At 46.3% G+C, this 27983-nt stretch overlaps 1 protein-coding gene across 4 annotated transcripts in view; it reads left to right on the top strand.

Moving 5' to 3' along the window:
- Positions 1-24492, top strand: part of LOC142417353 (S-adenosyl-L-methionine-dependent tRNA 4-demethylwyosine synthase TYW1-like) — a 108181-nt gene extending 83689 nt beyond the window's left edge. For 3 of the 4 annotated variants that reach the window (XM_075517948.1, XM_075517950.1, XM_075517947.1), the window contains 2 exons: positions 9712-9879; positions 22459-24492. In XM_075517948.1, the coding sequence (XP_075374063.1) occupies positions 9712-9879; positions 22459-22680 (390 nt within the window). In that variant the 3' untranslated portion in view covers positions 22681-24492. The remainder of the gene's footprint in view (positions 1-9711; positions 9880-22458) is intronic. The other variant, XM_075517951.1, reaches the window with a different exon arrangement.
- The last annotated feature ends 3491 nt before the right edge of the window (positions 24493-27983 follow it).

Raw genomic sequence — 27983 nt, 5'->3', positions numbered from 1 at the left:
CCCCCACGCTGCTGGAGATGTTCGTGTTGCTGCTGTGCCTGCACTCAGACCCTTACCCTGTGGTCTGACCTAACTAAATTAGTAGGTTACCCTCCTTTGCATTCAGCTGTGCGCTCTGCAGACAGCTTGTTTTCATCTGATCATCTTTAATCCTGGCTTGCAAAGCTCTCATCCAATGCCCTACCCATGAGATCAGCCTTCTCTTACGGCAGGATCGCTGGTGCAGATGGCTGCTGCAGTGGTTTCAGAGGCATCTGAGCTGTGCTGTTGAGCAAACTGGAGCTGAGAATGCTTCAAGGTGCTTTGTTGCTTCTGCCTGTGCACCTGTGGGGTGAAGCAAAGAGCCATAGTTTCTGTCCCTGCCATGTTTGACTGCTCTGGAATAAAAGGTGAGCAGATCTTCTCAGCAAAGGAGAACGGTAGAAGAGGAGCTACCGTTTCTGGGAGTTTGCAGTTGGGCAGGCAAAGTGTACATAAGCAGAGTGATCACATGGATATAATCCTACAGCATTCAAAGTCATGCTTGATACAATAGCATGTAAAGTCAGGAGTTAAATTCTGACCCAAAGACAGACAGGTAGGGTGGAGGTGCGTTCAAATCTAGCACTCATTATTGCTGTTGGTATTCCCTTTTATGCACTCTATGTATTGATCTGCACTTAGACAAAAACTCCTGCCAGTGTGTAACTGGCCTTTAGTCCAGCCCCAGCAGTTGTGGTGTTACACAGTGTTTGTGACCTGGTCATTTTCCCCAAAAGACTTGATATTTTTGATTAAAAGTAATTTATTGTGTTCCTTTGAGAATGAAGCATATTGAAGAATCTATTTGGCATGTGGATGGGGCTTAGCTTTTTTTTTTTCCAAAACCCCAGTGTGATAGGTTAAAAAGGCAAAGACCAGGTCCTGCTCAAAGCAAATAAAAAAATATTACAAGATACTGCAAAGCATCTGATAGAAAGTGAGGCTCATCTCAGCGGGATTTCCTGGTTAAATACTTGAGGTAAATGACGTTCATTTAAAATGAATGTAGCTAATCCCCTGTTGCTCCAGAGAGGCTCATGGGGTGGAGTGGATAGAGATTTAGATTCTTGCAGGGCTTAATACTTGTTCTCATTTACAGGAGTATCTTACAGCAGTGTAACTCTGTGGGACCCTATTCTCTTATTTAAGCCAATAGAAATTAGCCTTGATTACCCTTGTGTAAAACCCAAGTAAAGGAAGAATCAGTCATGTGGTTATTAAATACGCATCAATCTTATTTATTGCCTTAGTCTCTTAATGCCATAATGTCACTGCCATAGTTGTACGAAGTTGATTGTTATATTTAAGATCTAGAACGTGCAACTCATCCTTTTGCAATGTTACTCTCTTTTTGTTTTAAAAGCCAGAGGCTTGTGTTGGCGTGCAGTATTTTACCTTCTTAAACCAAAGGGGCAAAAGGATTTTGAAGTGAAATGTAAGTGGGTCCTAAAGAACTCATTCAGCTATATGTGAGTGGAGTGTGCTGTAGGGTCACGTTAGTGCGAAGCCAGGTGAGTGCACAGAAACCCAGGATGGACTTTTGGTCATTGCAGACAGATCACGGAGCAGCTGGGCACACTTGTGTGTTTAATTGTGGCTGTGTCCACGCATCCTCTCTGCACTGTCAGTAGCTTTAAGGTTGTGCACGTGCAAGTGTGCATGTCAAGTGCTCAGCCTTGCAAACATGGCTTTGCATTTCAGAGCTGCTTTTGCAATGGTGAGGGAGCTCAGGTTGCTCTGGTCAGAGCCGCAAGTGGAACGACATCGCTGGGGAAGTGGTCTTTATTTGCTAAAGTGAAGCTTCATCTTGCAGCTCTCAATAGCAGCATGGCTTCCTGCCTGAGCAGAGCCTTGCTGCTTCTCTCCATCCATTTCAATTTAAGAAAGAAAAAAAAAAAAAAGCCTGCCTGGCTTGTCCTTTGTTCGAGGGCTGTTCATACCATGGTTCTGTCTGAGGGCAGGACTTGGGCAGAGCGGAGATGAGTGTTGTGGCACTGCACAGAATTTCCTCAAGCCTTTGTGAAATCAGTTTTCAGCTACTTGAAAGCACTTATCCCTGATGATTGTTCTGCAGCTCCGGCTTCAGCGCAGCACCCTTGTGCCGAGCTTGTGTTGGTGGATGGGCTCAGTGTCTGGCAGAACTAAGGATGATGTTCTGGGACTGCAGCTCCTGCTCTTGGCATCTGAAGCTTTGCTATGAAATTAAAATGACCAAGTAAATGTCTGGAAGGAAGGACCAGAGGGAAGTACCTGTCCCAGTCTGCTCAGTCTTGTCATATTAAACAGTAAAGATTACTTAAGTGCTTAAAATAATGAGGAAAATGAGCTCTGCTTTAATGAGCTTTTAATTGCATGCAGCAAGAGGCGATTGCCCCCACCTGTCAAAAAGCTGTATTCAGAGTCTTGCTGCCATTCCAGTCCGCATTTAGATGAAGAGAAGGTGAAGTTGAAATCTCCTGTCCTAGTACCTGCTATAAAATAAATCCAAACAATGTATAATTTCCATGCCTGGAAAAAAAAAAAACCACTGACCACTTGCTGTTCTCTCTAAACTACGAGCCGTGGGTCTAATAGCCTGCCTGCATTTCCCAAGGACAAGGCACGAGGCGTGGACGCTCCAAGGCCAGGTGGGCAGCGGCAGGGCTGCGCTGGGCTGCTCAGGGGGCTGCGCCGCCTCCCCATCGTGCTGCAGAGCCGCAGGGCAGGCGGGCACCCAGGGGCTCTGGCTCTGCTGGGTAAAGCCCCGTTGCCCTGGGCTGCCCCTGAGAGCTGCCTCCGGGTGGGCCCTGAGCAGCCCCTGCTGAAGGCTGCTTCTTTCTTTATTGGCATCTGTGGGTTTGAGGCAGGGACCCAGCTTGCTATTTCTGTTGATGCAGCTAAAGGTTACAAGTTACTAATAGATGTGTCTGAGGAGTTCGGCTTGACATCAGTGGGTTTTTTCATGCTGTGAGTACATAGTAAGGCTCTAACAAGTTTCATTGCAAACATAGCCGAGTGGTTAAATTTTGAATTTTCAAGTGACCCTGCCACACAGTTTCATGGAAAAGTCAGTCTTTCATCCAAACCTGTGTTAATACAAATACCTTTCTGAAACTGAGGAAGAATTTTTGCAGTCCAGCACTGGGCTTGGGTGCAAATCTAAGCCTGATGAAAATCCAAGCTAAAATGGATTGTTCTCATCTATTTTTTGTGTTTCAATAAAGGTTAGTATCCAAAGTAAGTGGGAAGCACAGGGCATGGAAATTGCATTAGGCTTGTGAGGCTTTTAGATATGACCAAGGAAAGCTGTAGAAAATAAAGAGCGTATGGAGGCTGGTTGTGTGCGATGGCCCAGTGCTGCTGTACTCCACTAACAGTCTGTAAATAGTAACTTTCTGTCTGCGGCTCTGAGTGCTTGCTTGCAGGAGAAGGGCTCGCACCACGTACTGTGTTTTGCAGCTGCAGAAACTGAGGCAGGGTAGGAGTGGGTCGAAGCAAAGCAGGTCACTGGCTAAAAATTCACATCCTGCCTTCCAGTCTAAGTCTTTCTACTCCTCCCACCTCCCTCTTTGCAATCTCTCTTTAACAAGGCATAAGGACCAGGGGGGTGAGTGATTTAACAGTGGCTGTTTCTCTCTCGATATCTATATGGCTCATTTTGAAGAGCTGGAATCAAAGGCTGTGACCAGCATTTCAGAGTTTAGCTTTTACAGGAGGAGCTCTTTGACTTCAAGGGAGTTGCTGAAGATTTATGGGCTGCTGTAGTACCGATCTGCATGTAGCCACGTGTGGTGCATCTGGAGAGCTGGTGTTAAATATTGGGGTTATGCTGCATAACTAACTATTTCCGTTCCTGCTTTTCAGATTTAACTGACACAAACTGATGTCCTTTGTTAAATCAACTTGAAAGCGATTATTAAAAACAACCAATGAGCCTGAACCCACTCCAGCGAGGAGCAGACGTGCATGAGAGCTTGTGTATATAATTTGGACAATGCTGATGCTCGGATCATAAGCATTTTTATTGCAGAGTGTGCAATCTATCAACATGTCATTTGGGGCTTTTTATATTTGTCTTGGGTCAGGGCTGCCCCAGTTTTTAAACAGTGGCTCTGTCGTTCAGCAGCTTGGCTGACACTTTGTTCTTCTGTTAATTCACACGAGCCTCAATTAAACAAATTTATAATTTGTGGGCTAGGAGTTAAGAAAATTCTCTTCTTTGGTAATTAAGTTGGGAAGCCTGCAGTTTCAGAGTTGAGAAACCAAGCACTGTCATATTTAGTTCTCCAGTAATCTTTTCTTCATAGCCCCATGGATTAAAATGATTGCTGGCTCTCGATCTCCGTCAAGGAGCCAGATCGCAGTGGAAGAAATGTGCTTCTCACTGCAGCGATAATCATCTTGGCACAAGGGGTTGCTTAAATACAGTTGTGCACGCTAGGCTCTGTTACAGCAGCGCAGAAATCCAGAGCATGCCCAGCGCAGTTGCTCTGGATTTGTACTGGCATAACCGAGAATAGCTGAGATGCTTTTCAAAAGGCTTCTGCATTTCAAGGTATTTGGCCAAAGCTATGTGGCATGATTAGGATGCTAAAAGCATCCTTATTAAAGACTAATTAAGAGGCAGCATCATTGATGTTGCTGCTGCAGGGAAGTTGGTGTAAGAGCTTAGGGTGTACAATAGAATGGTTTCCTCTTTTAATACTTGATGTCTTAATAACTGTCTCCGTGTATTACTGAAAAGTATAACATGACCGCCCTAATCGACTGTTCACATTTTTTAAGTGGTATCAGCACTGTTAATTAACTCAAATTTTAAGAAGTTGGGGAAGTTGAAAGCTGATGTGCTTTCACAACTTAGCGGTGTGCTGCTAAGCTGATTTTCATTGATTTGTGCTTGTGAATTAATCAGCCATCCGAGCACTTAGTTATTCCATTTGCTTCTGTGCTTTCTTTGCTTGTAAATGATCTCTCTGAAGTTTATTAAAAGAATGAGTCATGTTGTAGCTTCCTAAGAATTTTCTCCCTCTGTAGTCATACATTTTTCATGCTGCTCAAATCATAATCTGTATAATGAACGTGGGGAAAATATTGCTATATGGAGCTGCGTCTATACAGCTGAACTTTGGAGATACATATCCTATTATTTGCGTGGCTGGCTGCTCTAATATAAGAACGTTTAAAATCTTTTTCAGACTTTCAAAGCCAGGCTAAAAAATTAATGTACTTCTCTGTTTAGCACTCCCCCGGCTTGTCTGCAGTTGTGCATAGTCAACCTGCTTCCACGCTGGCTCTGAGTTATGGTGCGCAACTCTTAATATCCTTTGCTTGGGCAGATTAATAGAGGGAAGTCCCTCATAAATTTACCAGGGAGAAAGTAACTGCTTCCAAAACTTGTACAGTTTCTAATTAGTATGAGTCTGTTTCTTTTGTAGCCCTATTTAAGCACTGTGTGGTTCACCTTGCTCTAATTCTAAGTGTTTGCAAAGGATCTGTCTCTGTTTATTGCTGGACATGACATGTTCAACTTCAGTGTAGGTGAGTTAGGTCTTGGGAGTGCAGCATCAGCTGGGACCAGGTGCCATAAACATAGCGTGGATGCAAATGCCATTTAAAAGAAGTAGAAGTGCTCTTCACAGAGGAAAAACATGAGAATGCAAAACATAATCATCCATAAAATTGTGTGCGCTCTGTTTTAAAGATGGGTGCTTGATGGGATTTTGTGACTGGAATAAAATAGCCTAGCCAAAGAGCAAAGGTGATGATGAAATCACCTAGAGAGGTACAGAGGAGTTGGGCTTTTGTCTAGAAGAAAAGCAGTTTCTTGTGTGAGCTTGCCCTTTTGGGTGCTGGTGGGTTTGTGACCTGTCTTGTGATACCACCAGTTAAACCAGTTGGATAAGCGTTTAATGGATTTTATCTGGAAAGAAAGAAATAAGCAAAAATACATCTCAGCAAGCCACATACTAATTTATGCAAATTTTACTAACTTAAAGATGGAGCAAGGCAGTAGTGAATTTGTGGTCATGGCTAAGACAATGTCAGTAATTCAGGAGGTTCAAGTGATCAAATCGCCAAATTAAGAGCAGCTGATCTCAAAATGACGAGGGTGAAGTTGGGTGGACGGGGGTGTAGGAGAACTTGAGGGGTTGTGTTTGGTGACCAGTGCTTGTTGCAGGGCATGGAGCTGGCTGCTGTAGGGGGTGGGTATTGCAGTGACCCAGAGTCCCTCAGCTTCTGATGTAAGTAAGTCACCCAAACCAGCAGCGCTTGTGTCTTGGCTTTGTGTAGGGCACAGCAGGAACACGTGTCCTGCCCCAACACACTCTCCTTCAGTCTGTTTGCTGTATCGGGTGGTTGGGAAAGGAGCTGGAGCAAGAACCCAATATCTCTGCTGATTTAATACAATTAAGTCAGCAGTGAAGGTGTCTTTTGAACAATGCCACTTCTAAATTAGCAGCTAGTTTTGAGCGTGCTTCCAGAAAATGATCAGAAAAGTTATTTCCTCAAAGACTTGTGCTCCTGACTGTTCACACTAGCGAGCTACAGAGCTCTGCAGACCGATGTGTGGTGGGGAACTTCTCTCCATGCTCTGCCCAAGGGATGCTTGTAGTGCTTGTCACATCAGATTGCATGTGCTGGGTACTTCCCACCCCGTGGATTAGCTTTTTTTTGAGTGCAGATACAATGTGCCAGCACTGTGTGACCTTTAATTCTGCCAAATCAGGGGAAATCAGGAGCGATGGGGGCTTTGGGGGGGGCGTGAGCGATGGTGCTGGCCTTTTGGCTGGCAAACGGCATCGGGTGGGAGATCCACAGTCAGTGCAAATCAATCTTATAAAAAAATCCCTTGGTGTTTCCTGTGGACGTTCGCTCTCAGGCGACTACTTCAGCTCTCAGCATTTCACAAAGCAGCACGGACTCTTTGTGGAGTGGTAGGATTATAGAGATTCCTCAATTGTTCTGGTGGCCTTTGACCAAAACAACACAAGCTGCTTTTTAATGTCATCAAGTCAATTCTACTCATCAGTAAACAATAAGAGTTTCTCTACAGCAGCAACTCAAGCCTGGATTTTCACCCTCCCTCTGCGTGTGCGGGAGGTGCAGGCAGAGATGGACTATTTTCGAAACAGTTCTCAGTATTTACTGAATTAATTTAAGCAAAAGATAGTAAGAATGAGATGAGCTGGAGGGATTTTTTACAAATGCCTTTATATTTTTGGGTGTCTGCTTGTGTACTCAGCCCTGAAAAATAATCTGTGTGTTTACTGACTCTGTTTGCACTGGCTTTACTGTGCCAGTGTTATTTCTGTATCTAGCTCATGACCCTCGATATCCAAGGGGGATATTGAGCAGTTTGGACAAGTGCCCCCAATCTCTCTTTTTTTTCTTTTTTTTTTTTTTTAACAAGGGTCTGGAGCACTGAATGCCCTGCATTCGCTGTAGCTGCCTTCTCCTGTAGGTGAGGTCTGGGGGAAAAAGCTCAATATCTTCCTTAAAATGCTACCACCCCTCCCCCAGGCACTTGGTGAGCAGCCTGCAGACCTCCATGTGGACAGAGCTGCTGATACCAAGCCAGAGAATTAAAGAATAGTCTTGGACACCGGTGATTTGTGTTTCTTCAACTAGATTGAGGAGGTTGAGCAGAGTTCTCCACCTGGTTTCTAGAAGAACTTAGCCACGTGAAGCTTCATATTCATCCTTTCATGTCAGCGTTGAGGGTCTTGAATGGAACCTTGAATCACTGGAGGTAGCAGCAGAGCCAGCAGCAAACCAGCTCGCATGGTCTGCGCCGTGGTTGCCTCTAACAGCGAGCTCGTTGCTGAGCGACTGGGTACTTCTGTATCCCAAGGAGTGAATGAACAACAAAGAGCAGCACCTTCCTCTAGCCTTGAAATTTTCTTAGTTTTGTAAGTCTTTTCTTAACTGGAAGTTGGAGGAGCAGTGCTGTCGTGGAGAGGAGCAGACCAGAGACGAAGCAGGCTGGATTAGGAAGATGAGGTTTCAGCAGTGCCATGATGCTGTCCAGGGCGGCCGTCCTTCCTCCCCCACAGTTTCCCCCATGGCCCCGTGCAAATCTCTGTCTACCTTTTTGCCAGGCTGTAAAAAGAGGGTAAGAGCATGTCCCTCCCAGAGGTGTTGACTTGCTGGCTTCGTTAAGGATCGTTAGGTGCTTGGCTACTGCAGAAAAACAGCTTACATGAGCAGAGGGGCAGAAGCAAAGTCCTGTTTTTTTCTGGGGGAACTCTGTTTTTGCCCCTAATGAAGATGCTTTCATCCCCATGGAGTTGCTTCTGGTTTAGCAAAGGTCTTCGAGAAGGTAATGGGTGATGTTGCACTAGACCATGCAGATTCACCATTCCTCCACCTTTAAAGCCCAATTCCATCCCTCTGGTTTGAACGTAAAATTAGGTTCTTTTGAAGACATCTTCTGAATTGAGGTCTTCTGAAGACATCCTCTGCTTTGTTCCACTTTTGCAGTATTTAATTTTTTTAGTGATTTTGCTCTTTGTGCTCTCAAGAATCACACGCTTTGTGCAGGCACAGAAGAGAAGGATGTTTTGCACACTTGCAGCTATTCTCCCCCCCCCCCCTTTTTTTTTTTTTTTTTTTAAGGAAAGGCATTTAAAAGAAATCTGTTTCTCTGGGCTCAAGTTGCTGTACCCTGCCAGCATCTGCATCTATACCTTTCTCCTAATGAGCCACACCTCTGCCAGTGTTCGGTCTGGGCACTGCTGCCCAGTGGGACTCATTCTGACCCATCTGCACATGGATGTGTAATGCTTTACAAATGCCCATTTCTTACACCAAAACTGGGAGTGTCTTCATTTTTCTATAAAATGACCAGTAGTTGGGAAGAACCTTGAGATCTCAAGATACAAACAATCATGTGAATAAAACTGTTTTACTCAATCTCCAATATACATATTCATAGAGCCCCAGGTTATGGTTACCTGGGTCTCATTGCATGAGCACCACAGGGAAGACAGAAAATGGGTTTCAGAGTGCAGGGACTGTCTTTTCACCTTGGTTGCTGACATGGTCTTGATCTGGGGCAGTTATAGCAATTGTCTACAGCTAAAATAGGCGGGTTTAATTCTCTTGTAATTAAATTGAACAGCTGGAAGCAGGGAGAGCCAGCAATGTACAGCTGGGGGAGCTTCCCTGGGCACAGGTAGGGAGGAGGGCAAGTAGGATGGTTATACAAGGGACTGGAACAAGATTTGTATGGATACTAGAGGACAGTGGCAGAAATCACAGCCTTGGCTTGGAAGAGGAGAGGTCCTTACCTCTGTGGCGCATAGGACAGTTATCTCGAAGTGTCACACGCGCTTGTTGCATTGGTTGTTTGCAAGACTTTCTTCCAGGCATGTCATGTTTGAAAACCAAGGGATCTTCAAGTAGGTCCCTTGGTAGCTCAGGAGCACGGGCATCCTCTATTTGAATGCTTTTAAAGCTACTTTCCAGGATAAAGACTAACCTGTGTTTTAGTGCTGGGGAAGCCTGGGCACACAGTGGTTTGGTGATGTGTCACTGAAGGCAAGACCGATTTTTGATGCCGTCTCCGAATTTGTTACCTTTCCATAAGATACAGTGCGAAGAAGGGGCAAAACAGACCATTTTCAGGGTTTGCTGTGGCCAATGTGACGGCATTGCCCTGAGCTTGTGAAGGGTCAAGCTGACAGTGACGGTTTCCATGTTTCTTCCCAGGGCGTGACATACTGCGGTGAAAGCTCGGCCAGCAACCTCACCATGGCTAACGTCCCCTGGCACGAGGAGGTGGTGCGCTTCGCCCGGGAGCTGGCTGACCTCACCCCTGACTATGAAACTGCGTGTGAGCACGAACACTCGAACTGCCTCCTGATAGCTCACAAGAAGGTGAGACTGAGCCAGGGCGTGAGACCGGGCACTGTATCTCCTCCTCGGAATTGTTGCACAATTGCCTTGTTCCAACACATTTTGTCTCTAGAGTTAGCTGGATGCTTCTTGAGGAAAAAAAATGCGTAGCATGTATTGCAGAGAGAGCTGCAGAATAGTTACTGAAGCCGCTGCAGGTTGCAGCCGGTCGTGATAACTTGCAGCACTACCACAGCAATCCAGGCAAGAAGCATTTAATGGCTCCAGGAGGAGTTCAGTGCAGTATCTCTTGTGCTTTGTCACAATCGCTGCTTTGCATTTTGAGAAAGGCAAGAACAAGTCTTGTTGAGGTGGGTCAGCTGGTTTTGTCTCGTTTCTGTTTTTTCATGATGGTTTTCAGTGGTATATACAGCTCGGTAAGGAATTTACACCAGAATAGGCTAGGGTTGTGCTTTTCCTCTTCTGGATCTTTGTGATACCTACCAAAATTGTAGACCTCCTTCCTTTCAACCAGAGTTGAAATAATGTAGTTTTCTTCCTTTAGAGAAGTAACTTTGGCAAAAGAGATCGATATGTGGTTGTTAACAGAGGATGCTTTCCTTTTGCACTGGAGCTGCCTTTCTGCAAAACTGTTTTGCAGGACAAATGAAGCAGCTAGAACAATTATATACGCATTCTCCACCCTAACGATGGGGAAGAGGTAGTGGTGCTGCCTTCTGATACCAGTCCAGCATCCCTTTACACTACTGGAGTGCTTTGCAGGGCAAGCATGTCTCAGCAGCCTGGGTGTGTGTAAAATGTTTTGTTTCAAACTTGGGTTTCTTCATAAATACCATCAGCACAATTTGAAATACAAGTGAAATGCAAAAAAAAAAGTTTTAAAGGATGCAGGATATGAAAAATATCAAGTACAATTTAGCTTTCTGAGCTTCAGAAAAGCTTAATAGAAAGATAATAGAAATGTATAATAATGTGCTAGCTAGGCAACTGATGGAGCAGCTACTTATTATGTTAATTGTGATGATTTTGCTCTTTGCATATTCTTCGCCTGTGTTTGCTGAAGTCTCACGAGCGCTCTCGTGTCCCTCACTAAAGTGGGAGCTGGTTTTGGTGAGTGGTGATGTAGGGCTTTCCACGTGAGGTGATTCGCGGTACACACAGGGAATAACTGGTTAAAATCACCGCTTGCAAAATCTGAAATATTTTAAATCCATGTTTGAAAATTATTAGAATCTCATTGTTGAAAACTTCTACACAGTGACAAAACTGTTGCTTTCTCTTGCAATTTGCAGTTTTACAGGAACAGCTGTAAAGGAGCAGAGAAAAACAGCATAGCTGGCACTATTTTTGCTTTAACTTACCTTAAAGTTGCTTTATTTACAGTCTCTGCCTTGGTTGTTGCCACTGGCAACTGTGCCTAAGCAAATCCTTGAATGAAAAATATTCTTTTCCATTCTAAGGTGAAGGGCCCAGGGAAAGAAAGGAAACAGATTGTCACCTAACTTATTGATGCATAATTTAAGTAACATGGTTAGTAACAAGAATGGATTGATACTGGCCCAGGAGGAATTCAACAGCTGCTTTGCTTTCCAAAGCCATTAGGAGAGGGCGTCTTTTGGAAACAATCTATATTCGGTACTAAAATAACTAATAAAAAATAAATTTATTTCTATTATGTTTAATTCTGAATTTCAGGCTCCAATGGAGAATAAAATTTGTCAGTGTATATTATTTGCAGAAAACCTCTACTCTGGGAACAATCAAACTGTACTGAGTAATTGCAAAATCAAAGGTTTCTTTAAAAAGTTAAGGAGTTGCAGGAAGACGGTAATAAAAATCATTAGGAACTGTGATTTATTTCACTGTGTTCTTCTAGGTCTGAGTTTTGAAGTGTTCAAACAATGCTCATATTAATAATGCCAATTTAAACGCCATTTTAAACGCCAATATTGAAATGCCAGCCTGTGTGAAAGAGTCTGAAGCGTCAGAGAAATAATGCGTCTTGCTTGCTTGCAGCCTCTGCTCCTTGATTTATGGAGAATCATTGATAGGCACCTTGATGAATAATAGTTTAGGACTTAGGCTCTGAAGTCTCTTAAGGCCAGGGATTTAGGTAGAAAAAGGGATTTTAGGTAGAGGAAACTGCAGTTTGTATGTCTGGTGTTATTTTATTTTCTCGGGAAGTCAAGAGGCAATACAGAGATAGGAGCTGTTGCATTTTGGGGGTACTTCAGCGTCTTAGAAATCTACCATAAGGCTTCCAAGTCTCTTCCCACACACATGTCCACCCCCCTCTTTTTTCCGTGTTGACCAGAAGTGGGTTCCTGGTGTCTGAGCGTCTCTGTGCAGTTACAGGTGAGCTGCTTGTGAAAGCCTTCAGGACTCGGTGAGTCTTGGGAAGCGAGATGTCCCACTTAACCGTGGAGAGCTTTGGATTTGGCACTCCTGCACTGTCCCAGGAGAGCTTAAAAAGTCTCATATACAGCAAAATGTTTGTTTTCCAGTTACCCTTCATAGAGCCCTAAAAAATAACACAGAGAATGCCTGCACCCCACTCACCGTGACCTGAAAAACCATTGGTTACTGGTATTTCCACTTTTTTTGGGCCAACTGGGTATCAGCTTCTTAAGCTGAAGGACAAGTGAGGACAGATAGGGCTGAGTGCAGCCCTCCCTTGGCTTGATCTGGGTTCCCATGGGTGGGAGAGCTCCTCTTCCCTCTCTTCTCTGCATCCTCCTCCCAGCTTTCTACTCCCCCCGGATGCTGGTTTCCGTCTCTCCTTGAGAGGTGCCTTTGATTCTTTTCTGTAGCAATAGTGCTAAATTCTCGAGTAATTATATTTGCTTTGTAGCAAATCCTATAGACACCATGGTACAAAAAAATCGAATTTATTACAGCACTTTTGAACTAATTGGCTGAGATATTGAGTCAGAGGCAACTTTATAATTTAACAGTTAATTCAAGTAACCTTTTCCAGAGAGAGACCTTAGGCAACTGCTTTTCCTGGGTTGTAACAATAAATATATCCTTGAGACGACCATAAGAAGTGCCAAAGAAGGAGGAATGTGCTGCAGCTGCCTTGCAGAAAAGATTTTTTTGAACGAAAGTTAGCATCTTGGTAACTTCTAGAATAAACCCCTCTGCCCCGCTTTGTTGAATTGGCTTTACGCATGTGTTTACCACCCGCTCCATTGTGTCGAAATGCTTCCCTGCCAATTATCCCCTATTATGTTCATTTACATATCTACCTTGCTTTTGCAAGTGGGTTGTTTTCCAGCCACGTTCTCCCTGTTGCTTTACAGCTGTAAGTTTCTCATTAGTGCAGTTTGTATCGTGTCCTGCTGCTCGGTCTGGTCCTTAAGTAAGTCTGCTAGTATGTGTGAGCATCCCTGCCTCTTCCCTGTGAGGCTGGGATTGATTTCCGTGTCAATTAGCCATGCATAGCACAGGGAGTGGTCCTGAAATCCTGTTGCTTTTTGGTCTCTTTGGAGGTCTCAGTTAACAGGGTGAAATGAATGGCTGGTGGGCTCAGAAAAGTGGCTGCCATCATCCTTTTTTTGCCTTAATAAATGGATACGCCTGACCTCCATAAGCAGATCCTAGTCCATACCCTGGATCCAGATGTTGCCTCGTGGTGCAGGTGCAGTCCTGTGCCCCGGACCTCCCTTGTCTCACCAGTTGGATTATTTCCCTGGTGGATGTGGTCTGGGTTAGCGTGGCGTTCTCCAGCGTGGCAGGGTGAGCCTGGCATCCACAAAATGACCCAAGGCAGATGCTTTTAGGAAGATCCCTGTAATCATTTCATTCCCCATAACCAAAACGCAGTGCTGAGGGTACACAGGGTACCTCCAAGGCAGGTGTCATGGGTAGTTTGAACTGAAATGAGTTGGGGGGAGATAGTAGCCTGGCCAAAGGTGCTCATCTCTCTCCATCAACCAAGAAATCTTCCCAGCAAAGAGGGAATTGACCTTTTCCTTCCCACTAGGTTTTTCCTTCCCACAGCACTACCCACGTCTACTGTGGGGGCTCGGATGGGATGCGAAGGCTTCACGTGCGTCCTGGCTGTGCTTGCAGAAGGCTTGAGAGGTTGGGTGAAAGGCGTTGAAGTTGTTCCATGCTGAGCATTTCATCTATATTTAGGGAGGAAAAGGAAGCACTTAACTACCAGCTGCAGATTGACTAACAAGGGTTATATTAGAGAAAAATAGTCCATCACACTTTATTTCCTTCCTGCCTTGCAAATAATTTGGGGAGTGTAAGCTGTCCTTGTGATCCAGCATCCCAGATCCAGAATTTGGATCATGTTCTCTGCCTGCTCGCCCATCACTTAGCCCATACGTGTGACAGCATTACAGTGCAAGGGGAAAAACGAACTTGGGTTGCTGCTTTGTGTCAGAAGGTCACCAAATAGGTGCAACATCCCCGTGTCTGCAGCAGAGGCAGGGGATGGGGCTACTCTCCAGCTGGGGACAAGGTGTCTCAGTAGCTAAAGAACAGCCTTAGTGCAGGCGTGGGTACGAAATGTTATGTTTCCTAAGGGTTTCTTTCTTTCTGTTGTCTCCTTCCAAATAGGAAGGTGGCTCTGCTGTGCTTGATCTGTTAGTTATTAAAAGAAGATCACAGTTGTGCTAAAGTAATCCTGTTTTCATCCATTGGAATTAAAACTGTCTGGATGTAGCCCTGGCTTAATTGGCAGATGAGATGTTCTGCTCTGCAGTGGGTAGGGATTAAAAAAAAAAAATCTGCAATAATGAATCTTTTCTTTAGAATAACTCACGCAAGATTAGATGTAATAAGTAGAAGGGAACGAGTTGCAGAGGAATGGTCCCACGGGCGTAGAGCTGTACAGTGCTGGGGAGGGACGGTGCTTGCCCAGCAGCGCACAGGCCGGGTCGGCGTTGGTTCAGTGTCCGCCTCTTTGTTTCACTCTCTTGGAAAACACAATAGCGAATCCCATTTCCAGGCATTCTGGTTGCCAGCTTTGGAAGGTGTTTCATCTACTTCAACGTGTCTGATTGCTAATGAGCACTTAAGTCACCGAACGTATAACTGCAAGGCTACTTTTTGTTTCCATCTAAAATTGATGGAAACTTGGTACTGTTAACTGTTCATTGATACTGTCTGCAAAGTTGCTGAGGGGTTTAAAGCTCAGTTATTCCCAGGGCTTGGTGTCACTGTGCAGATTTTCGTTTAGCCCCACAGACATGGGATGTAGTGAGACTGTTACCTCTGCGTGCCTGGTGTCCTGTTGAATTGGTTATTACCTTCTCTTGCACACGTTTGTAACTTAATAACCAGCTTAATCCTAATTTCTTCCCCCTAAAGCCTGAGGTTGCAACTGGTAATCAAAAAGAAAAGGTTTTTTAGGTTTTTAATAAGCAATATGACCCTGTTAAGATTATTTCTTCTTTTCCTGAGTGACTCCAGTTCAGTCACTTTCACTGTCAAACAAAGGGAGCCTTAAACAATTGTGAACCTTAATTAGGTGAGAAACTGTGTGTAATAATGAATATATTTGTTTGACTTGGAGAGCTTCATACTGGCAGGTGGCGAAAATAGTCATAGCAGTTGCATAATGTAAATGCTTTGCACTCCCAGTATATATGATCTGTTTAATAATACCCTGTGTGAAAGTGTAAAAGCTGTTTTGTTTATTGCAATGATGGGCTGTCTTCAGATTTAAATTAAGGAGCTCAGGATTGGAGCCATCAAGATCATTTTTCCAACTGCCTTTTTGATGTCGTGCCCAGAGAAGTGGCTGATGGTAGAGACCAGTGACAGAAAACCAGTAGCTGAAAGCTGCTGCATTGCAAATCTGGAGCAGTAACTAATTCCCAAGTAACACATTTGACGTGGCATTACCCTCTACTCAGACATCTCCTATTTCAGATACCAGTGGCCTTACATGCTTCTAAGCCAAGCGACCTTGGGAAGTGGTGTGGGAAGATGGGATTTTATGTTTCAGAAGGGGAATCGTAAAGGTCGACTGGCAAGTCAGCCACGGTGAGAGCGGGATGAACCTGCCTGTCCCGACTTCGCGCACGGCCTCGGCTGCTGCAGTATTTAAATTTCCGCAGCCTGCAAGAGCCCAGCTGCACAGTCTAGACAGTTCATGAGACTTCTGTCTGTCCATTATAGGAAATCCAGATGTGTATGTTACCCCACCAAATGTGTAGATGTGGTTCACAGAGCGATTCTCTGCAAGCTTTGTGCTGTTTCTTTAGGACGGCTATGCTGCAGCAGACCTGGGGTCTCTAAGTGTCCCCTGGTCTCTTTGGTGACAATGAAAATGTAAGAGGAAATAAAGGGGATGATGAGTGTTAACTCTTGCCCTGCCACGTGGCCACTTGTGGCCAGCGTATAAAGTAGCTGGGTCAGATTTATGTTTGTATTCATATATTCACGTATACATATGTGAATATTCACGTATATCACTGCAGACTGATGAAACTTGCAGTGTTTTGATGTTGCTGAGTTGTTCCAGCTGCTGCCAGGGGTTCTAAGGAGAGGAGCATTTCTACTACAGACTGTTTTTTCCCCCTCAAAGTACTCTTAATACAAGCCCTGTAGCATGCCCGTGTGGGACGAGTGGTCTTCAGTGTCGCTGTGGGCTGTGAGCATACCTGACCTGAGATACACAGTCTGCACAGCTGGCAGGAGGCTGCACGGATACTTGCAAACAAGTTTTTGAGTTTCAGGACCATCGATATGTAAGCATGGAATTAAAAATAAATAAATCTGCTTAAGACCTGTGCACAAAGCCGCACTCCATCTCCCCAGAACAATGCTTTTCCTTAATAGCAAAAGTATTTAAGCTCAGCAAAGAAAGTATTTCAAGGAAAGCCACTCAAAAACAGACTGAGGATATCCTGCCTGCTTCTCCAAAGATAATTCAAAGATAAGTTTTCTTCTCAGGAAAGAATATGAATGGAGTGTAGTGGGTTTTTTTTTTAAATCCCCAGTGTGTTTAAATGCTCGGGCAGTGCAGGGACTGTAATGTTTGCAGGCTCTGAATACATTACTTCCTTTAAAAAAAAAAGTCTTTGTGCATGAAGTGATGTTGGGGTTTTGTTGTTGTTTGTTTGTTTGGAAAGCAACCCCCTGGCTGCAACACCGAATGCGTCTTGCAGCCCTGGGTCGCCAAAGCCACGGGCAGCAGCGTTGCCGTTGGTGCTTGGGGGCTGGTTTGTGGGTGGCAGCCGGGAAGGGGCTGTGCAGAGGGTGCTGGATCCAGCCACTCCGTGGGGAGCACCCTGGAGCACCCTGGCAGCATAGAGCCCCTGCGTGAGCTGTCAGCTTGTGTTGCTTGGCTGGGATTTTAACACTCAGGCAGGGAGAAGACTTAATCACTTCTGAATGTCTAAGAGCAGAGCTGGCAGCTGGGCTTAGTTTGTTTTTCAGGGTGGGACATAAAAAGTGTGGACCGGGAAGCATTGGACCTGCTGGCCTTATAAAAGCTGAGTTGCTGAGACTTGCTTTTGAAAAATGCTTCTTTAATGTCCCATGCTATGTGCAAACCAAAATAAGTGTCGACTGAAACATTTGGCAAGGCCAGGTTTTAAAATGCTGGAAATCACAACTAGAAAAGCCATCAGAGGAGCAGTGGGCTCTCCCTGCCCTCCTGTGTGATGCTACACGAGTTTCTGTGCCTCCCTGCAACTGAAGCATGTGCTGTTTTCCCTGCTTACCACTGATTTTTTTTTTTTTGTATGTGGTCTTTAAAACTAAGCATAAAACTGCTGTATTTAACCATTAAATCCTGTGCATCTGCCTGGGGAAGAATCAATTTGTTGGACTACTAAATCTTCGTGTCCTCAAGTAGTTAAAGAGTAGCTGTTGCAAGACCCAAAGCTCTGCTTTCTCTTCCCAGTCTTCCCTCTGATCCTTGGGGATGCTGCATTGCAGCACAACTCATTGGAGAAAGGTTTCCCATGGGTCCTCTCCCCATCAGGGATGGACTCTGTCCTTCCAGCCCAGGGTTTGCTCTGCAAGGATGAGGTCTGCAAGGAGCTGCAGCAGGCTTTGCGCCACTGCTCTGCTTTATTCGCTTATGTAGCCCATACTATTTAGTCCTTTCCTGAAAATACATTAATTTTTTATTTTAGAGAAAGACCAGAGTGAATGGATGAAGAGAAGCCGCCTCGTTTCAGTGTGTTTTTCTCTGAAGAAAATATAACATTATCCTTGTTAGGACAAACTAATTGATTTTTGGCTGACTTCCATTTTTCAGTGTTAGTGTTTCATGTGTCACCATCTCTGCCTCTCTTCTATATTTTATCCGTTCGTATAAACCCTGTGTTTATTTCTTGGCAATTATGCATGTCTGGGGGAATGTAGTAAATTGTACTACTATATTGTCCTCAATATATGCATATGTTTTTACCCCCAAAAATTGCTTATGCAAATATGTTGATAAGAAAAGAAATACATAGTGTGGCTCTTCTTCATGAATGTTGATGGGTTTCTGTAGCGAGAAGCTTCTCTGTCTGCAGTTGGAGAAGCTGTAAACCTAACTGCAAAAGGTAATTTCAAGACATTTCCTGTTCATATCCACTCTTCTGAGTTATAAGAGAAAAGGGAGGTGTTAGCCACACTCTGTTGATGCTCCCAGGTAACTTGGTTCTCCATTTTAGTCCTGCCTCCTGATAGTCTTTGCAGTGTATAGTTAGTTTTGCTATAGACTGTTTGAGGGACTGGCCACGTCCATGGACAACACAGCCCCAGGTAGCTCCATCCTTTTGCACCATTGCCCTGTGGCTCCCCTGGGTCCAGCCATGCCGTTCCTGGCAGAGTTGCGTAACCCCGTGACAAAAGTCCCCGGTGGTGATCCAGCATCACACTTAGATCTGCTTTTCTGGTCTTTAAGACCATTATGAGTTTCCCCTCATTTCCTTTGCCTCTTGTTTTCCCAGCATTAATGCCTGCTCGGGGCAGTGCTCCTTGCCCTGGCTGTAGGATCTGCAAAAATCAGACAGGTTTTGTATTGCTGTGCACTGGTGCCATGCCTGTAGGGAGCGATCAGTTGTGGGACCATGGGGACTGGAGCTTGGGGACCAGAGCTCGGGGACCCTGGGAGCACAAGCTCTGAGGGGAAGGTGTGCACTGGCTCCCGTGTCATCTTGCTGCTCAAGCAAAGCCCTTGGGGAGGGTGAGTTTGCCTTTCCAGACAACACAGCCTGGCTTGAGAGCCAGCTGAAGTAGCTTTATTACTTTTTTTTATGATGCTAGCTTAAAAAAAAAAAAAAAAGGAAGGGTTTCAGCCATTTGTCTTTTGTCGATGTATTTATCACCTTAAAAGACTTAACCAGGTAGTGAAAAATTCAATAAAATACCTGACCGCATTAGTCTGAAATAACACCGATGTTTAGCATTGGCTCGCCTGTTATATGGATGTTGTGAAAGTATTTTGAGTCTTAAATCTTTTGTTATCGATGGAATAATCACAAAATTGTTAAAATCCAATCTGTAAATCTTGTGGGCAATTGAGGCTGTTCTTCCCCACCCCATGTTTGTCTGTTTTTCACTCCTCAGCAGAAGTAATTGCTTTCCATGACACTCTTAAAGGATTGCTCCCATTTCTTCATGTTTTATAGCTGTGCTATTGCAGCACTAAAAATATTTAATATTATTTAATCTGCTTTTGTAATGAATCCCAGGCAGCCTTCATTTGGTTGTTCTGGTGGGAACAGTATTGTCACCTTAGTCTGCAGCAGGCAGCTCCCAGCCTTAATAGCTCGGTCATGTCAGGAGCGGCACGTTCAGATGGAGTCAAAATTAAATAGCTTAAAATCTCACTTGGTGACCTAGCCAAAGTTCAGGATGCAGAGCAATGCATGTGGTTTATGCAAGCCTGGAGGGTTTTATCCTGCAAGGGAGTGGTTTTATCCCCAGGAAAGCATACATTATGCTAAGGGGAGCAAGCGATGAGGGGAGGAGAGGGCAGAGGTCCCTTCCAGCCACTCACCCAGCCCCACCTCTCAGCACCCCCCCTTGCTCAGGAGCACAGCCCGAAAGCTGGCGGGTCTGGGCACGCTGCCTTTGGGCCAGCTGCGTCCTTGCTGGCTCCGCTGCGCGCTTCCTCCAGTGGCCTCTGAAAGCTTTGCTGCCCAACTCCAGGTGACGAGGACTTTTTGGGACTGGTGTTGGGACATCTTCGGTTTTATTTCCTTCTGCCGCTAGCCTCATCAAAGGTCACTAACTCCATGGAAGAACAGCTGATGTGGTGAGATACAGCCATGGCATGATATGCGGGGGGGGCTTAGTTTGCTTCTAAAAACAGAGAAACCATTTGATTGTGTCCCAGAAACTCCTGCCAGACTCTCATCCCTGTACAAGACCGCTTCTGCCCTCGGCCGGGCAGTGACAGTGTTATACTGATGTTGAAGCTGCTGTGGGTGATGAAAGCGAGCACCAGCACTGATGCCAGCCCATTCATAGGATGGTGGTTTTTTTACCCACCCATTGCCAATTAAATCGGTTGTAAGTGCAGCTGCATCACCATTGACTGGCTTGACACAGCAGTTGTCTGAGCGGGGCTTCTTCTAGAAATAGTCTACAAATAGTGCTCAATATCTCCTGCAGGTAATAGTTTGCTGTTTTATGTGGTTTCTAGCTTTAAGATTCTGGAGGGGCAGATATCTGTGCCAGCGTTTGGGTTGGGGGTGGTCTGCAGTGGCCTGCAGCCCATACCCTTGTTTCAGCTGATCTGGGTGGCACCAGTATCTCCTGTGGCTTTGGTGCTCTTGCTGAGCCACTCTTGACCGCAGGGTTAACGGCTTGTTGCAAGCTCCCCCTTCCATCCTGAGATTAGAGCATCCCGTTGGTTTTCAAGGAAACAGCCTTTACCGAATTATCTATTCAGTGGAGTTCAAGTCTTGGTGGCTTTTTTGTTCTTTATGTGCTAGGTTTCTCTTAGTTGGCCTCCAGGCTATCTAGGGACCCATCTGATGTGTTAGGAGTGCTCCGTACCCATCGTGAGAATAAGCTCAACAGCTCGTGTGCTAAACAACTCTCCCATGTGCCACGTGTGTTAAAGGCCTTGCTGGATCCTGTGGGTCGGGGGTTTTTTGCCCTTAACTTTGTGCGAGAATTTGCTGAGTGTTAGCAAATCAAATTTGGGGGGAGCAGGGAGTCTTATGCATGGTGTGAACTTGTCACTTAGCACCTCCACACTCATTGGGAGGGCAGTTCAGGTCTCCTGAGCCTGGATCCTGTTTGGGACCTGCTGCTTTACAGGCGATAACGTTGTCTCCTCTGCTGTCGCTTTATTTGCGGCCGCACGCAATGGAAAGGACATGTCGCCTTGGTGAAACATGGCCTCCACCTTAGCGTATGAAGAATGAGCGCTGGGCAAGTTTATTTACGGCGAGACTTGTTCCGCGCTGTTATGACTCTGCAGTCTCACATCTCTGCTCCATGTGGAGGATGACTCCTGCAAGAATTCGCTGTAATTACACAGGCAGCAATAGGTTAGCGTTAGCAATGTTTGATTGCAAAATTTTGTAGCTGTCAGCAGTTTTTCCAACCAAAAAAGCTTTTAGCTCTTGGGCAGAAAGTCAAGTGCCATTTTAAATGCATAGCCATCAGGTTTTTGAAAAAAAAACAGGGAGTCAGTCTGTTTTCCCTCTTTTTTTTTTTTTTTTTTATTTTTATGAAGTGCATAATAAGCTCTTGGCTTAGATAAATCCTAATTGAGGATTCAGTCAAGGCTGTTGCTAAATTAGCAGAGCAGGTCTGCTAGACAAATGCAGCTTCAGCTTGTCAAAATAAGCAATTCTTAAATTCTCACATGGAAAGAGGATTCATGTTGTTAAACCTTTTTATCTTCCCCTGTTCCCAAACACAGCCCTCTTGCCCCTTTCAAGAATCACCCAAATCCATCCCAATCACCACAGCACCTGGCTCTGGTGTTACTCCCGTACCATTTTGCCAGGCTGTGGCTGCCCTGGAGTCAGTGTCACACGTTCTGAACAGGGGCTTTGGTTGACCTTGGAAAGGTCCCTTCATCAAGGGGTACCTGGGCATCGCTCTCAAATTTACATGTTTCCTCCAGGGCTCTTCCAGTTCCCCAAACCAAGGTCTTTCAGGTCTAAGTGACACCGGGCAAGTACAGACATGCCTGGGAAGGCTTTGGGATGCACCGTGGAAGTGTTCCTCCTGGCAAAGTGGGACTGAAGTGGTGGTAGGATCTGGTACTTTGAAGGGTCCGTCAAAGCACCCAGCAGTCAAACCCTTGTGGAGATTATCTGCTCGTAGACAGCACTAAATGACTAAAGCTGTAAGAAAAATGGCCATCCTGTATCTGTGTGTGTTGTCAAACCCTGTGGATGAAATGTGGCTCAGAAACAGTAAGCTCTGGGTATTTGTCCACCTGAATTTCTCTTTTTCTATTAAAGCAGTTATCCTACATTAGCTTCTGGATGGCTTTACCCTGATTAGCTTCTGGATGGCTTTACCCTGGACCTTAATGTGGCTAGAAAATTAAAAAAGACCACAGCTGGGTAACCAATTTAACATGCACCCAGCTTGTCTTAGCATAAGTGTGGTATTTGGTACTCCTCATTGCTCCCTGGCTTGGTAACATCTTTCTTTTCCTTCCAGTTCAAGATCAATGGCGAGTGGTGCACCTGGATCAACTACGACCGCTTCCAGGAGCTGGTGCAAGAGCACGAGAGGAGCGGCGGGTCCAAGACATTCACAGCAGCCGATTATGCAGCCAAAACTCCTCACTGGGCGCTGTTTGGGTCCAGAGAAAGGGGATTTGATCCCTTGGACATAAGATACCAGCGGAAGAACAAAGCGAGAGACATCTCTGGGTGCTGAGGTTTGGCTGGGGCTCACAGAACTCTGGGCGGGCTGGCTGGCTGCTGGATTTTGGTCTCTATTTCTAGGCTAACACCGATTTTTAATCTATTCACCTAGATTTTTCTGACATTTGATATTGAGATTGGGTAAAGCCTATATTTAACCCTTCCCTCCTGTTTTTAGGGCTTTTTGGATGAAAATATTTATAATGCTCTCTATCTCAAGATAAATCACAAATGGTGCATTCCGGCAACTTACCGTAACTGGCAACATGATGAGGGAGGCAGCGGCTGTGGTCTCTGCAGCAGAGACTGTTTGGAGTTGGATGTGGAGGGGGAGCGTTCGTTTGACTTATGTGCCCTGCTGTGAGGAGAGCCCAGCACGTGCTGACATCCAACTCGGCAGCAAAATGTTCCGCATCCATAAGGATAAGTGCCAAGGGGATTTCAGTGCCACAGGCTGGTTGGATCTGTGCAGGTGGGACCACAGAAGGATCTGGATCAGCCTGATCCCTGCTGGAAGTATCATTGTACAGACGGTACAAAGATTTATGTATTTTAAACGCTGGTGCCAATTCCTATAAAGACCCCAACCCCAAGAAACTGAAGCTTGGGAATGGTATAAGTAACAGCACCACTCTTAATACCGTCTGTAACTTCTGGTATCTCTCCAAATATTTTCCAACTTCATGGGTTTGGCAATGAATATTTTCCAAGTAGTTTTATCCCACTCCCCCAGCAGCCCTAAACAACACATATAATTCTTCAAAGCCCCATTAGGCTTCTGCTGTGTGTGTCCAGTGCCCTGCTGATGGTGAGGACGTGCTGTGGGGAGCCAGCAGGCTTGGGTGTCAGCGGGTGGCTTCCTTCGCTCCACACAGGCAAGTCAACAGTGTCGCTGCTGGTTTGGGTGGAGGTGGTAATCCGATGTCAATGAAAACTGAATCCAGTTGAGATCTCTTGTGTCAAGAAACCAACTCCCTTAGTTCGGAGAGGTGATGTCTAGGCACGAGGTCCAGTGGTGTGTCCCTGGGTGTTGCTCCTGGAGACCCTGAGCTGTGCCTGGCACTCTGTTTGGAGGTACTGCAGCCTGGCTGGAAAATTGCATTTAAATGAGAGGAGGGCTGGGTTGTTTACTGTTGGGAAAATCCCCACTTTCATGTGCTGATGATCTTTCCTTTTCTGTTTATGCAACATCCGTGTCGGCTGCAGTCCCTGACAAGTTACAGAGGATCAGTGTGCAAACACCCGGGGCAGACCCCCGATGTCCGGCTGTGCCTTCAGTTGCCGAATGGCTGAACTAGGCTATAATACTACCGCTTTCCGGCTAGTCTCCCACGCCTCTGCCAATGGCTTCCACCCTTTGGCAGCCCCTGAGGCACGGGGCAACGCTGGCCGCTGTCCTCCTCCCTCCCTGTGCCCAGCCAGACTTTTGGGGTGAACGGGCTGGGGTGTGGGAGGGCAGCGGACAACGGGGCTCCCCCATTACCTCAGTCTGCTGCGTGGTGGCTTGACCCTTCAGCTGAGGAGCCTGTCTGACCCAGCTGCAGGAAGAGCTTTAATTTAGACCCAAAGGTGTCAGCTGCTGGTGGGAAGAAAAATACAGTTGTGCTCGAGTGTTTTTGTTCTCCTGTTGAACTCCAGGAGCACAGATCAGAGGTGTTCACAATGCTTCCACCTTCACAGCGAGGTCCATAAACCTGCAATGCCCAGCGTCCATGACACTGTGGATAGGACTGTTCTGAGATCGTGATTATTTTTTAAAAAAGAACCTCATTTCTTAAACTGTAAAAAGTCTTTCTAAAGAAGAAAGAAAATAAAGTAATTTTCCCTAGAGCACCTTTGTTGTCATTGCTGTATGAGACTTTGTGAGAGGGGATGCTGAAGGGATTTTAAGGAGATCAAAGGCACAAACATTGCAGAATACCTTTTTTCTTGATAGCCCGTGGAGTGGAAGGGAGAGCATCTGTGTATCCATGGATGATGGAGAGGGCTTGGCTGATGGGAGGCTGCTCTAGCAGGTCGGTCATCTGGTTCCTCTTCCCAAAGCACTGAATGGAGGTTGGAGGTGGTGGTAAGAAGTCACCGTACTTCCTCAGGCCAATGCCAAGCAGGACACAGAGGGCACCAGCAAGCCCTGGGAGGGACAGGACACTTTCAAGCCATCTGTCCATCTTCCTACAACAGAAACCTGACACGATAATGTTGCTGCTGTGTGCATTGCATCACCAAAGTCCAACTGTGGTTGGACTTTGGTCCAACCCCAAGGTGTGATTGCATCTGGCTGGAGGCTGAGCTCGGTGGGCCGAGTGTCCCAGCCAGGCTGGTGAGACCCTGTGCCCAGGCCACTGTGTGTCATGGCCTGTCTTGAAAGCTGCTGTCGGGGTGAGCCAGGCCATGGTCATGGTGAGATCTTATCTTCTGGGCTGTTAGGGCTGCTTCCCAGCTAAGAAGTGTCCACATGTTTCATGCTTTACAGCCCCATTCATGGGAGCTGGCGAGTACCAACCTGAGCTGGAAGGGTACCTGCTTGTTGCCTTCTTCCACCAGAAAATGTTTTTTTGTGTTCTTGGTGATGCGTTTTGCTGTTCAGTGAATGGTGGAGGAAAGACATGGATTCATTAAGGCACTGAAAACTCTGGGTGAGGATATTTTGTGTATTTGGGTCAGTGGTGGGCACCTGTCTTCAAGCAGCGTCTCCAAAATGACTTTTTTCTTCCTTTCCTGACCATATTTTCAAAAAATACCTCCTAAATCCTTATGGGAGGTTAATCTTAGGGATTTGATTTCCTTAAGAAACAGGCTCGAGGAAAGGATGCTCTCCTTTCCCCTTGGGGAGAAGGATTTGTCCTGTTCCCACCACGGCTTCACCAGGGCGATCCTGTCCTCTGCTCAGTCACTCTGTTCTCTTGGTCACGTTTGACACCATTTAACTCCTATCTGGGCTTTGGGGTGAAGGTTAGCAGCATGGGAAAGCCTAGATGTTCTGTGCTGAAAGATTCGAAGCTGTTAACAGGAAAAAATACGTTTACTAGTAAGACCTGTACTCTGACTCCTGCTTCTGATGGGAGGGATGCTGTGTGGAGAAGGTGACTTCTTGGAAATTCCCAGTGTTGGACCACATTTGAGTTAAAAACTGTTGTGTCCTGGGCTTATTTTACAGAACTAATGCAGCTTGAGTAAAAATACCAGGGCTGAGATGCAGCTATCTGAACACAGATGTTTAGTAGGTGCATAGACCTCTCTAGCCACCAGCTCTGCTCTGCAAGACTCTTGGAAGACCTGGCTCACATTTGCCAGCCCAGGCACTTGTCCCAGGGCATCTCCCAAGCCACCAGATGTATGTTTAGGTAGTGGTCTTCCCTGTTTTCTGACCAGCTGTGGGGTTACTGTCATCCTGCCGTTCCTCTGTGTGACCTCTTGTAAATGTAGAGCCTGGGGGGACCTTACTGTAGGACTGTCCTAGGGAAGGAAAGTTGTTCATGCCATAAGAAATAAAGGTCCACAAGTATTTCACTGCCTCCTCATTACCAACCTCCTGTGGGTCAGGTTAATTGAGGTCATTAGCAGTTTAGGCAAGACATGAGCTTTTTGTGGGACTGTCGTTAACCCTGGAGCATCAGTTGTGTGTGGCCACAGCTGGAGCTTCGGGCTGGCATATTTGGTGTCCACCATAACCCACCAGATTCCCCTCCATGGATGCCAGCTCTTCTTCACCTATTCCTCCTTCCTGGGACAGACACCTCCATCCTGCCCCCACCTCCCTGACAGATGAAGCAGCCATAAATCACCGGTGTTCACCCCAATCCCTTGCTCGTCCACGGTGAGCCCTGGTAGGAGCCGGTGCTGCCCTGGGAGAGGTGGCCCCTGCGCCGGAGGAGCCCTGGGGCTGCTGCCCTCAATGGCTGCCGTGGTCATTAGCACTTCATGTAAAATGCTCCATAAAACCCTGGCAGTGTCTTCCCTTGGAAATCCTGGGGGAGCCCTAAAGAAAACTCTGTCTGTGTGTTTTCTCTGTGCTGTGGCATTAGCACTATTTCTTCTCCCAGCCCCCCTTGGGACGCACAAATTGCTGCTGTCCCCGTTATACAGTGCTTCTCCACGGGCCATTTGGCTCAGCTGAAATAACTTGTTGGTGCTGTAAGAGGCCTTTCTCTGATCCTCCCTGTGTCCCCACGCTCCCTCCATCCTCCCTGATCCTCCCTGCATCCTCACACTCCCTCCATCCTTCTCCCTGATCCTCTCCACCGTGCTCCGGCGAAAGTCTCTGCTGAGCGGGTGCTGGTGGCAGGTTTGCAGCCCTGGAGATGGGGCTGATGGGGCCACCACCGCTGGGGCTTGGAGGAGAGGGCAGGGGAGAGGGACGAGGTGGGAGACCTGTACCGATGCCAATGCTGCAGCATCCCCACGCAGATTGGCAGCTGGGATGTCTTTGAAAAATCATGACTTTCCCTGCTCAGGGGCTAGAGGGAAAACACAGCCCCCACATACCAGGCAGGATGGTAACCAGGGCCGCGTCCTGCCCGCTGCCCCCTCTGGGGCCCATCTGACATCTGGAAGCTGCTCTGAGAGCAATTTGGGCAGGATTTGCTCCTGCAATTACACTTGAATTGCCTTGTGCTTAAAGCAAATCTTTCAACGCACGTATCCGAAAGCAATCCTCTTATACAAGTAGCTTTCAGTTGTACCACTTAATACAAATCGCCAGCTATAGCTATTTTGGAGACACGCTAAATTGAAGACCCAGCCAGCCAGCGTGGGTTGCTGCTGTAGCTCCAGCCGTCTGCAGGCGGTCGTGGGGATCGTGCTCCGGGTGTGCTGGGGCCCGGGAGCTTCACTTCTGCTGGGAGGGGTTTTTTTAACTTGCCTCACCTGACTCATGCCTCACCTGAAATTGCTTCTTTTAGATTTAAAATAGATTGCCACTCACTGGGATGCTTGTGTGGGCTGGAGGTTGTGGTTTTTTCACAGGGACGCTTTAATGGTATGGGATGCACTCTGAAAAAAAGTGATCTTTAGTTAAACGAGGTCTTTTCTACTCTGCCAGAGATCGGTAAAAGATCCCAGTCTGGGAAAACCTCTCCAAAGTCACGATTTCAGAACCAGCCCATGCTCTTGCGATGGTGATGCTCTGTCACTCTAAATAAGTTTGACGTAGTAACTGGGTAATGCCAACCCATTTTCCATAGGTTTCGATCTGGACCAGAGCCACCCTCCAGCAGCAGATGCCTTTGGTGCTGCTGGGGTGCAGGGGTCTCCATCCTCCTCGCTGCCCCCAGGGCTGCCCAGGACCCCCCCCCAAGAACTGCCCTCCCTCCGGTT

This window comes from Mycteria americana, chromosome 15, assembly GCF_035582795.1.
Source record: "Mycteria americana isolate JAX WOST 10 ecotype Jacksonville Zoo and Gardens chromosome 15, USCA_MyAme_1.0, whole genome shotgun sequence".
NCBI lineage: Eukaryota > Metazoa > Chordata > Aves > Ciconiiformes > Ciconiidae > Mycteria > Mycteria americana.
The sequence above is the reverse complement of the archived record's forward strand: the minus strand, read 5'-3'. Positions and strand labels throughout refer to the sequence as shown.